At 44.2% G+C, this 13176-nt stretch overlaps 1 protein-coding gene across 1 annotated transcript; it reads right to left on the reverse strand.

Moving 5' to 3' along the window:
- Positions 1–4939: 4939 nt before the first annotated feature.
- On the reverse strand, positions 4940–6151 carry LOC311242291 (beta-1,4-galactosyltransferase 1-like). The gene has a single exon (XM_084331232.1). It carries the CDS (start codon positions 6121–6123, stop codon positions 5119–5121), a length of 1005 nt encoding a protein of 334 aa, XP_084187358.1. The 5' UTR covers positions 6124–6151; the 3' UTR covers positions 4940–5118.
- Between the last annotated feature and the right edge of the window lie 7025 nt (positions 6152–13176).

Genomic DNA, 13176 nt, shown 5'->3' on the forward strand with positions numbered 1-13176 from the left:
TATAGTTATATCACTACTTTTAACAACAGCCTACAGGCATGGTCTACAGGTATGGTCTCAGGCCTATACAGGTGGAAATTAGCTTCTGGCTATACACTAGCTCATATACATTTTACATGAAAACCGACATGTTGATTAATGTGCACTGTCCCTGATAGCAATACTGTTGATAATTGAATACTTGTCCATACAACTGTAAAACGTTTATTTAATAGCGTGCGTGCAAACGTATAGCAGCTAACATGCGAACATCGTGATAGATGGCTCTGTGGCTTAGCTGTAATGTTGCAAATTAGTTACACACATTGCTGTTTAATAAATTAACAAATAATAATAATAATCTTACCTTGTATTTGGCATCCAAGAGAAGGAAAATATCGCTGTATTGCGCTCTTGCTGCACCTGAGCTTGAAGCGAGGACTTGGCGAGAGAGAAAGATGGCGTCGGCACCTTTGGGAATTATATGGATAGTAGGCGTGACCAATGCTGTATTACTCCAATAGAAACTCTTCTGGAACTTTACTCTCACTCTATTGGCCACAGGCAATGATTATGCCCCAAATGGAGTAAATATGACTACTTGAGAGGAAAATAATAACTCCGTAATAATTACTCTGGGAAAATGACTCCCCAGTTTTTCCTGTGTGGGTCCCTCATGTACTCCTCGGCTTCTTCAGGCGAGGAAAGTTTTACCCTTATTCCATTTTTATCCATGATGGAAATAATCGCAGGGTAGCGTAGTGTAGGTGGGAACCCCTTCTCAAAAAGACGAGACATCACTGACTTGTAACGGGCTCGTAGGGTTACAACCTCGCGGCAGAAATCCTCGTAGAAGTACACTGGTTTCTCGTTGTATTGCAGATTTCCCCTCTTCTTTCGTGATGCCCGGATAATCGTATCTCTTATTCCAGTTTGACGAAGGCTAGCATGGCGAAACGCTCGTCGTACAAGGCGCATCAGTCAGCTAAAGCCATTTTGAGCAGTGTTGACCAGCAGTTTATAAAATAATATTTAAAACGTTTATTAGCAACGCCGAGCTTTCAAACCATTGCATTTCTCTGTCCGAAACTCTTGTGCAACTGTGAGTACCTTTGAATTTTCTCTGCGATACTTGTACAACAAGCAGGATTTTCCTATGGGTAAAATGTGCACAATTGTAAAAAAGAAAACAGCCATTTACCATTTCAAGAATACGAATATAATTCTTTGTATATAATTATTTGTAATAATTCTGTCTTTTGACAATAAATGCCGGCTTACCTCGTGTAATTCTTGTATATAATTATTTGTAATAATTCTGTCTTTTGACAATAAATGCTGGCTTACCTCATTTGTGCGTTTGGACTGTTTTTAATGTACAATAGCCTACGTGCATTTTTGAAGTCCAGCGCAGTATACTTCCTGGCAGAAGCTCACACTTTGGTTTTCTGTCATGATTAATCACGTCATCCAATAGTATTTGACAGGAAACTATTGTATGAGCTTCCTCCAGAAGTATACTGGAGCTGGGGACTATACAGTTATGCATACCATTGTAAATTGACAGTTATTTTGCCAAATTATTTATAATTATATAATATAATAATTATTATTATTCAATTATTTTGTTGGCAAGTCTGAAAAGTAATGCAAAAGACTTGCCAACAAAATAATTGAAAAATATATGTCAATTTACAATGATAGACATGCATAATTCTATAGTCCCCAGCTCCAGTATACTTCTGGAGGAAGCTCATACAATAGTTTCATGTCAAGATACAATAGGATGACGTGATTAATCATGACAGGAAACCAAAGTGTGACCTTCAGGAAGTGTACTGGAGCTGGACTACAAAAATACATGTAGGCTATTGTAAATACACAATACATTGTTGTAATATATATACAACAAAATAATGTGATATCACAGTAATTTCTTACAATTTGATGTTGTGAAGTCACAATACATTGTTGTAATATATATACAACAAAATAATGTGATATTACAGTAAATGTCTTACAATTTGATGTTGTGAAGTCACAATACATTGTTGTAATATATATACAACAAAATAATGTGATATCACAGTAATTTCTTACTGTAAGAAGTTGTGAAATTACAACAATGTATTGTACTACCATTACTGTGAAATTACAACACATTGCTGTGAAGCCATGCACAGTAAATTATTGTGAATCTTACTGTAAAAGTCATGCAACACATTGCCAGAAGGTATTGTAATATCACAGTAATTTCTTACAATATGATGTTGTGAAGTCACAATACATTGCTGTAATATATATACAACAAAATAATGTGATATCACAGTAATTTCTTACAGTAAGAAGTTGTGAAATTACAACAATGTATTGTACTACCATTACTGTGAAATTACAACACATTGCTGTGAAGCCATTCACAGTAAATTATTGTGAATTTTACTGTAAAAGTCATGCAAAATATTGCCTGTAAGCTATTGTAACTTTACGGTGAAAATGTTTACAGTGTAGCAATAATCACTCTCGCTTTGTTGTTGTTGTCGTCTCGGATGCCAATTCTGTAGCGCTGATCCACTATTGGTGTTGTAGAGAGGATATCTGATCCTAGGATTTGAGCTAACACTGTCGCGAAAGAGTCGTTTCTGCAGTCAACTGATTCATCCAGTCCCACTATACGGATATTAAATCTACGGGAGTGACGTTCCATTTCGAGTATCTTAGCTGTTCGCTTCTCGTTGTTGTCAACTATCGTATCCGTTAGTTTCCCGTTGGCCTCATCCATCTTCACCGTTAGTTCCACGATGCCGTCATTTAAAGCCCCTTCGTCTCTAATGAATCTCAGTGTATGTTCAACCAAGGTGGCTTCAGCTACATTAATGCGTTCGGTTTGTACTGCAGCCGCTACTTTTAAATCCTCGATTTTGGATTCGATAGATTCTTTGATAACGTCAGCCTTAGTATCAGCCTTATCAACCTTATCGGTTAAGATCTTTATTAGTTTAGCAAGAGACTCTATATCGGATGAGGTGGCGGGGATGATGGAAGAAGTGGCAATTTCAGCTGTTTTTCTTTTTTCGATCTCTCCAGCCAATTCCCGAACGGAGCCCGTATCCACAGGCGGATCCTCTGTAGCTAGTTTGGCTGCTGCGCGTGTATCTTTCTTTGGTCCCATCTTGATTCTTTCAGTCGATATAGTTAGTTGAAGATCTCAGTTAATATATACGTTGAGGTTTAAACACATTAGTGTTGTAAAAAGTGGTTTTTGAAGCAAAAATTTTAAAAAAAAACGGGTGAGGAGCTATGACCAATGCGACCGTTACATGCTGATGCTAAACCGGAAGTGCTGTATATTCTGTATTTTTTAATATACTGTAAATAAAATAATTGTAAAAAGAAACTTTGCATAAAAAGGGCACTTTTTTACGAGGCACAAAAGGGCTGGTGCTCGAGCACCCTTTGGGCTCTATGTGTGCACGTGCCTGTAGCCTGGTAACACAATATCTTGAAAGAACTATAACATGTGTACCGGGATGCACCAAGCGGTGGTGGTATGCAACAAGAAGTGCAGGTTTTGTAATAAGATGTGCAGGTACACAGGTGGTAAATCTGAAGTGCTTTGTGTGTTCTTCAAGGTCTTGGATATGGTCTTAATAATATGGTATTTTGGAAGGACTTTTGACCTCTTTTTTATTATTATTCTTGAGTGGTCAACATTTTTCAGTTTCGCACCAAATCTGAATAACTAATGGTATCAACCCAAAAACTGTTGCAGCAGCTTGCAAGCGTTTGGAATGGCTATCATTAGGCATAGTTGTCCCAAGCCCCATACAAACAGAATGTTCATAATTTAAATAGACAATATCCATTAAAATAACACTTAAGACACAATAATATAACACAATAAGACAATAACACAATAAGAATATTGCATATTACTTAAAGCTTGAGTGAAGATACTGGTATCATATTCAACTAGAGACCTTGCTGCATCTGTAGATAACAACCATATACAGTAGCTTACTGGTAAAGGCAATAGATATTACTCCAAAGTTGAGCACAAATTTGATGTGAGAAATTGACATGTCCATTTTCAAAGGGATATGAATACGTTTCAGATACGTTTCAGATTTATAGGGTCATAGTCAGGGTAGACTAGGCAGGCAGGATATAGTTAAAAAAGCTGAGCCATGTAACTAAATTAAACGTATTGTGATTGACTATAAGGCCAGAGCCTTAATCATTAACCTTACCCCTCAACCCAAACCCTCATTTCTGACCCTGTAAATCTGCTTTTTCCAAACTGCTTTTGTCCACAATAACCAGAAACTAATCCTGTGCATGCACACATACACACGCACACCCACATACACACACAATTGCACAATTTTAATATTACTGTAAAGCTAAGACTCGTAAATTATTATTTTGTGAAAATATGTAATACTGAATTGATTATAGATGCTTATAAAATTGGAATTGCATTTGTTGACGAGCATGAGAGGATGTTTTGAAACTACAGTATATGGACAAAATGTATAGAAAAACACATAGGGGGCTAGTGAAAATGCAAGCTATGAAACATTTTAAGCCATTAATGACTAACGAGTATATTTAGTCAATATATTTGTATATATTTACAAGGTAAATTAGCTATGTTAATTTATGAATTTGGTATTGTTTAGGCATGCAGTTTCTATGGTTATAGGTCAGGTTAGTGGTTAGGGTGAGGTACTTAAAAAGGCACACACACACACACGCACACGCGCACACACACACACACACACACACACACACACAGACGCACGCACGCACGCGCACACACACACACACACACACACACACACACACACACACACACACACACACACACACACACACACACAGTAGAAGGAAAGGACTTTGACTTTTACCAGAGTATCTATTACATTTTTTATTTATACTTATACTAAAGGAACTGTGCACTTCTTCCACCACTGATTACTTACCAGCTATGCAGAATTGATTTAGATTTACATTTAGTCATTTAGCTGACACTTTTATCCAAAGCGACTTACAAGTTCTGTACGACAAGTCATCAGGAAGGGCTGAGTAACAATGTTCATCAAAGTGTTGAGTGCTACACTTGATTCTTTCCATGAATCACATGATAACATTAACAGTGATGAAAGTGAAGAGCCTGTCTTTCTTGATGTTAACAACAGTGTACTTGAGGGAGTTGATTCCATCTTTGCCCATGGTGTGTCTTGTATTATACATTAGATTATGTCTCCTGTGATTAAGTTCATTCTTCCTGTCCCGCTGATGCTTGATCATCCGGCATTTGCCAATGATCTCATTAGGCCTGGAAATATGCATTCCTCTGTAGGTGAAGCGTAGCTGGATAGCATCGTCTTCCCCTCCCCAACCCCAGAACTGATTGGAAAAGCCATTGATTTTCAAGAACTGCTCTTTGGACAGTGATGTGGCTCCACCAAAGAGAGTGGCATAGCCTAACCTGAAGCCAAACTTGTCAACAGCCACGGCCAGGTGACGAGGTTGCTTAAAACACCTGTAGGTGTTACGGTCATCCATAGGAATCAGATCCACGTCGCTGAAGACAAAGCAGTCATAGTTGTACTCTTTCAATGCTTCGACATAACCGGCGTTCATCAGCTTGGCTTTGTTGAATGTCCCTTCTCCGTGCTGGTTGATTATGTAGACCCCGTAGTTGAGTTGCTGGCGCTGGAGGAAGGGGTGAAGGTAGTGGAGCCAGTGCAGCAGGTGCTCGGAGCGATTGCGGAACGGGATGATGACCGCCACCTTCTGCGAGGCGATGCAGTCTGGGGGTTTGAAGAGTCCTCCCTCCTGGAGAGCTGGGTTCTCCGTGCGGATAGTGTCGAGAGTCCGCAGCGAGTTGAACTCCACGGTGAACGGACCCAGCAGATGAGGAGATGTGTCTGGGCAGGGGGGCAAGTTTGTCACCAGCTTTGTTTCGTCCGAATTCTTTACCGTTGATGCGGAGACATTCCTGGTTTGACTCCATGTCCATTTAAATCCATATGGTGATCTCGTTTTACAGCAGTTAACATAGCTGAGGTAAAGCCAATAGGGCATTAACGAAAATACAGCTAAAAGTAAAATCCATGGAAAGAATTTCTTCCACATCTTTAGTAATTCCAAGTATTTGTTCCTATGTGAAGGTTGTGGATGGTCGAGGTTCTAGAAGGTTCCGGAAGGTTGTGGATGGTCGAGGTTCTAGAAGGTTCCGGAAGGTTGTGGCTGTTCGTTGGTCGAGAATTGCACGGTCATCGTGGTGCATATAAGTTTTACTGTAACTGTCCCTCTTGCAATGATGAAGCAACTCGTCTTTGATGTTTACTGATTGGCTTTATTTCCGTTCTAAGAGAACATCTTTATTCCGAACCGTAAAACTGTGAAAACATACATGAAATACAATCAATCACGGATCAAACCATAACAACATACATACAATTTATCGGTCGTTACAAGGGTGGTTGTTAACCCAATGAACTTAACTACAAGCGCAGTACAGCCCCAAACGTACCTTATTGACTGCATGCAATATGAGAGGACTGTTATGGAGCTTGGTGTCGATGTGGCTTGTCTGAAGATGGTGAAGAAGTGAAGGGACGAACCTTATAGGGTCTCCGTATTTATACACTAGTGTCGATCTATTATGACATCACAGGCCAAAGGACCGCCCGCCAGGGCGATCCCTTATGACATCACAATGACCCAGAGCATTCTAGCCTGTTATAACCGGTTCTATTATGACATCACCACTGCAGTTACACCCTGATTTATATCACATTGTATTCCTAAAAACATGGCGAAATATGGAATTTTACCATAAAAATGGACTGAATGGAGTATTTTCTGATTTATGGAGTGATAAAAAGAGATATCCAAAATCCCCTCTGTAATAACCTTTGGCTCTAATATGTCAACAAAATAAAACTATAATTTTGAAAATGGCTTTATCCAATGTTCAGATTTCTGTCCTGGAATTATATGCAAATTAGTGCATATTTAAGTAGATCATGCCTCATTTGCATATTTAAACATACAATTTCAGAAAACTTGTAATACAAAAAAGTCTTGTCTTAATATAAGTAATCAACTGGGGAAGTTTCATTGTGATATCTATTAGTTCATTTTTTTACCCTATTCACCTGCAGTGTCTCCCCTTAATTTGGTGCTTCCAGTCCAATTTGACAGGCCTGTTTTAACTGCTCTAACATTACAGGTTTTCTCCGATTGCATAAACACTAAAATCAAAAGTATTACACAATTATCAAAACCTTACACACAAGGAGCAAAACATTGGCCCAGATTTGCACCACTATAAGCACAATGTCAGCCTCACACCTTTTGCAAAACAATACACACAGTGATTTGCAAAACACTAAACACACTTGCATTACATTAGACACAGAATGACAAAATTACCACACATATGAGCCAATTGGTTAAACACATGATTGCTTAATTGTAGACACACCAATCGGGTTTAAGCACTATAAAAATGCAGCAGGTGAGTTCACCTGTCTTCAACCAAAATGGAGGTACACAGAGAATGTGCAAATATACAATACAGTAAATTCACCAAACACTACACAAGACCAATGCTATAGACTGTTCGCGAGAGCAGTCGCAATTTTCTGTCCCGCGTCACTCAGCTGTTTTCTTGTTTTTCTCGGATCCAGAGCATTGCTGGCGTTAACCTGTGACTGCCGCTTCTGTCCGTATCTCTATTTACCTGTTTAAACTGTATCCCAGCCCTGTTACCCGTTTCCCCCACGTCCATTCCTTGTACTCTATTTGTTATTTTGTTTTCTACCGTCGACGCTGCTTGTCTCTCCCGTCCTCTCCTGCGCCCGTCCTGACTCTCTACAAACATTTCACGTCCTCTCTTCCCCCCCTGCTCTCTGGACCTGCCGACTGTACTCTCACCGTTCCCACCATCACTGGATCTCAAACTGGACTACAAACCTTGCCACTGGAAAACAAACTCCCGGATCTACACATTTTTCTCCCAGACAAAACCTTACCTGTCCTCCGGACCGGTCCTGTGCGTCTGCTCCTGGCTGTCTGCTGTCGGCTAAACCAGCCACTCGCTGCTGGCACTGCCTGCCTGGCCGTGCTATCCTATTACTCCCTTCCCGCGAGGGCGACACCACTCCCTCGCGCTGGTTTGCGGGTTCCCCATCTCCTCGGGTGAGTGTCGGCGATACTATACTACTGCCCTCACTCTCCTCTCGGTCTTGGCTGCTGGTATGGCGCGGTCAGGTCGGCCCGCTACGCGGGCTTGGTCTGGAGCCGGCTACTACACGCTGCTTCAAAACAACAACACTCTCTCTCCCAGTATCCAGCTGCAACTCTGGAGTGCTCCCATTGTCCAGCTGCAGCCCCGGAGTGATCTGCTCAACATTCTACTCCAACTCTCCGCCCTCCAGCTACTACCAACTTTTAACCCACTCCTGCTCCTATTCTACACCCAACTTGGACTCCTGCTTCTCCTACCGTTTTCCCCTTGGATTCTCACAACCCCCCCTCCCCCCATTTTTCACTGCCCCCCCCCACCCCCCTGCCGCCTCTCATATACTCCTGCTGATCTTCACTCGCTCAACAACAACTACCGCCTCCCCGCTGCCACTGCCACTGCTGCCAGAAACGCTGGCATTCACTGTCGCCGTCGCAACATCCACAGAGGCCCCCGCCTAAATCGAAACCGGACTCTCCACCTCCCTGACGGCTCATACATCCCCTCTTCCTGGACTACCTCTCGCCCCCCTGCCACCCCCACCCGCCGCACCGCCAACCTTGATAACCTTCGCTCCTTCCTCCCTGCTCCCCCATCCATCTCCCTTGCTCTCCTCAACACCCGTTCTCTCTCCAACAAATCACCTCTGATCTATGAACTACTACTGGACAACAACCTGGACCTACTCCTCCTCACTGAAACCTGGCAACAGCCCTTGGACTTCTACTCCCTCAACCAAGCTACCCCCCCAAATTACAGCTTCATCGCCAAGCCCCGCCTCTCTGGCCGAGGGGGGGGTCTTGCCGTTTTTCACAAACTCTCCCTATCCATCACTGAACTGCACCTAAACCTCCCTCCCATGCTATCCTTCGAATACCTTGCCCTCTCCCTCCCCAACTCTATCACTGCACTACTCCTCTACCGCCCTCCAAAGCCTCATCCCTCTTTTTTAACTGAACTTTCTGATCTCCTGACCATAGCCTCCACTCTCTCCACCCGCCTCCTACTTACCGGTGACCTCAACATCCATGTTGACCAACCAAACTCAAACCTCACTCCTGACTTCCTCTCCCTCCTTGACTGTTTTAGCCTCACCCAGCACATCAACTTCCCCACCCACAACAAAGGCCACACACTTGACCTTGTTTGCTCTGCCTCCCTACCCATATCCAATCCTCACCCCATCCCATTCCCACTCTCTGACCACTACTGCATCCTTTTCTCCGCTCCCCTTCCCCCACCCCACCACTCCATCAAACGCACCATCTCTTTCCGTAACATAAAATCCATTGACCCTCTCACACTGTCTCAATCCATATCCTCCGCTTTTCCCCCTGACTCCGCCCCCTCTAACCCCGACGACTATGCCCTCCTCCTCAACTCTACTCTCTCTGACTCCCTCGACTCACTGGCACCCCTGAAAACCATCACTGTCTCATTCACCACCTCCTCCCCCTGGTACACTCCGGAACTCCGCTCCATGAAGCAGACCGGCCGTCAACTCGAACGCCTCTATAAAAAAACCCGCCTCACCATCCACGCTGACCTCCACAAACAGCACGTCTCCTCCTACCGTGATGCACTCCAAGCTGCCAAATCTGCCCACTACTCCACCATCATCAACAGCAGCAACCGCAACCCCCGGACCCTCTTCTCCACTGTCAAGAAACTCTTACAACCCCCGGACAATAACTCACTCTCCTCCCCTGACCTCTGCAACTCGTTTCTCCTCTTCTTTAATAATAAAATATCTTTAATCAACAGCTCACTGACTGCCCGCATCGCCAATTCCCCCACCCTCGCCCCCCCCACCAACATTTTTCCCCCACCTGACTCCATCCCTCCCACCCCTTTTACTGCCTTCGCCCCAGTTGACTCCTCCTTCATCATGGACCTCATGACTACCTCCAAGACCACTACCTGCTCCCTTGACCCCCTACCCACTACTCTCACCAAAGCCTGCCTCCCTGCTCTCATCCCCCACCTCACCGCCCTTTTCAACCAGTCACTATCCCTAGGCCACGTCCCCTCCCCCTACAAACTCGCCGCTGTCACCCCTGTCCTCAAAAAACCCACTCTCGACCCATCCACCCTCTCCAACTACCGCCCCATATCCAATCTCCCTTTTTTCTCAAAAACACTGGAACGTATTGCTGCCTCCCAACTCCACTCCCATCTCCAGTCCAACACCCTATATGAACCCCTTCAGTCTGGCTTCCGTCCCGCTCACAGCACCGAAACTGCACTGGTAAAGGTCATCAACGACCTCCTCATCTCCGCTGACTCCGGTGCCCTCAACATCCTGATCCTACTCGATCTCAGTGCAGCCTTTGACACAGTGTGTCACTCCATCCTCCTCCAAAGGCTGCACCAACTGGGTGTTGAGGGCACAGCACTTGACTGGTTCTCCTCCTACCTCACTGACAGACACCAATTCATCTCCCTCTCAGGCCACACCTCCCCCCCCTCCCCAGTCACACAGGGGGTCCCCCAAGGCTCAGTCCTAGGCCCCCTGCTCTTCATCTGCTACATTCTCCCCCTTGGTCACATCATCCGCAAATACCACCTCAACTTCCACTGTTACGCTGACGACACCCAAATATACATCAGTACACAATCCCCCCACAGCCCACCCCTCAGTCACATTGAATCATGCATCACCGAACTCCAAACTTGGATGACCCACAACTTCCTCAAACTCAACAGTGACAAGACTGAACTCCTCATCATTGGCACCAAAACCACCCTCACCAGATCCGGACCCATCACACTCACCATCAACGACTCCACCATCACCCCCTCCCCCCTAGTCCGCAACCTTGGTGTCCTCCTCGACCCCACCCTCTCATTTGACCCCCACGTCCGCTCCATCGTCAAAACATCCTACTTTCACCTCCGCAACATCGCAAAAATCCGTCACTGCCTCTCCCCCCCCGCTGCTGAATCCCTCATTCACGCCTTCATCTCCTCCCGCCTGGACTACTGCAACTCCCTCCTCACTGGTATCACCTCCCGCTCCCTCCATAAACTGCAAATGGTCCAAAATTCAGCCGCCCGCCTCCTCACCAACACCCGGTCCCGCGAACACATCACTCCTGTCCTCCACTCCCTCCACTGGCTCCCGATCAAACACCGCATTAACTTTAAAACACTACTCCTCACCTTCAAAGCCCTCCACAGCCTGGCCCCCCCCTACCTGACTGATCTCCTTCTCCCCTACCGCCCAACCCGTTCCCTCCGGTCCTCCTCCACTGCCTCCCTCACTGTCCCGACATCCAAGCTCAAAAACTTCGGAGATCGGGCCTTCTCTCGCACTGCACCCCGACTCTGGAACTCCCTCCCCCAGTCCATCAGAGACTCCCCTACACTCTCCACCTTCAAAGCTCGCCTCAAAACCCACCTGTTCTCCCTTGCCTTCAACCCCCCCCACCCCTAAACCCCCCCCTCCCCTCCAACCTGATCGATATGTCTCTAGTCTTTTTTTTGTGCCACCAGGCTGTCTCCCCCGTTCCCCCCATGGTCTCATGTTCCTTTGTTTTTGTTTCTTTGTTGTTTTGTTTTGTTTCTTTGCTTTCGCCTCTTTGTTTGTACCCCTGCTCCCGACTACTGTCAGCGACTTCGGGTTATTGAGAAGCGCTATATAAATTAAATGAATTATTATTATTTAATTATTTTCTCTCCATATAACTGTCACGGTTGTGTTTTGAACCCAATTAGGCCGGGAGCCAGGTCCACCGCTCAGGATGTTTTTTGCTACCTTTTTTTCATTATTATTTCCTGTTATCCCATACCATGGGTCATCACAAGTTGATAATGACCACCCCCAACTCAGCCCCGTTTGGCCTCAGGGGTCAAAAAACATATTTTTGGGAAAGGCTTCTGGCGAAATTATGTAATTGCAAATATGAGGGTACTGCAACTGCATAAATTGTCAGATTAGTCTGAAACTTTGCATGGTGTATCCTGACACATAGGGGAAAGTATCAGAATAATACTCTGGGGCTTACTACCTTTCTATTGTCAAATATCACACTCAGAATACCCCAAAAGACTAAACAATTTCTGTCCGCCTGACAAATTGTTATCAAAAGTGATCATTTTCAAGTATTTTATTATACATGTTGCTGCCTCACATGGATATGAAAAACGTCCCACATCTATAAGCTTCAATTTAAGTCCAAGATTACCTTTCCATCTAGAAGATTACACCTGATATGACCAAAGTTCTCCATTGTACCTCAAATATATCTAAAAAATATATTAAACAAGAGTTGAGACTTAAGTAATGTACTGCTATACTATCTGAAGTGAATTACATGAAAAGTTAACAATGTTACGCCCCCTGGTGGAACAGGGTATCACAGTGCAACATAAAGCAGTGCTGACCCGGTTACACACACCAACCAACCAAAGCCCTAACCCTGTTTCATGTCACATCCCACCTGAAGTTATTGAGCAAAGACAATTTTGGGTAAGTTGATCTATTTTTCTGGCTGTGGGAAGAGATTGAGTCTATTACGAGATTGGTATTTTTCTATATGAAAGGTGGCAACTCAGCCCAATGTAGCTAGCCAGTGAGAGCAGGAGCGGCAGACTAGCTAGTGAGAGTAGAAGTGGGAGAAAGATTATGAAATTATAATTATTAAGAAATTATAATTATTAGCAACTCTACTTCTAGAGTGATAACATTAGCTAGTTAGTTTGTAGATTGTTAGCTGCCAGCCCAATGTAGCTAGCTAGTGGGAGTGGGCGACTAGTGAGAGCAGAAGTGGGATATAAATTATGGTGTGTGTGTGTACACATGTGTGTACAATGGTTGCAATGCTACGCTATAGTCAAGGTGCCAAAGAGACGACAAGATGCCTGGATACCTTGCCAGAGTGCTTCCATGCTGGAAGCTCTTGAGACTCCTCGATGACAAGTATCTGGAAACG

The sequence above is a fragment of the Notolepis coatsorum genome (genome assembly GCF_963971535.1).
Source record: "Notolepis coatsorum genome assembly, chromosome: 16".
NCBI classification, from domain to species: domain Eukaryota; kingdom Metazoa; phylum Chordata; class Actinopteri; order Aulopiformes; family Paralepididae; genus Notolepis; species Notolepis coatsorum.

Coding starts and splice junctions, on each gene's coding strand:
- LOC311242291 (XM_084331232.1), bottom strand. CDS start 6,123: ATGTGGAAGAAATTCTTTCCATGGATTTTACTTTTAGCTGTATTTTCG.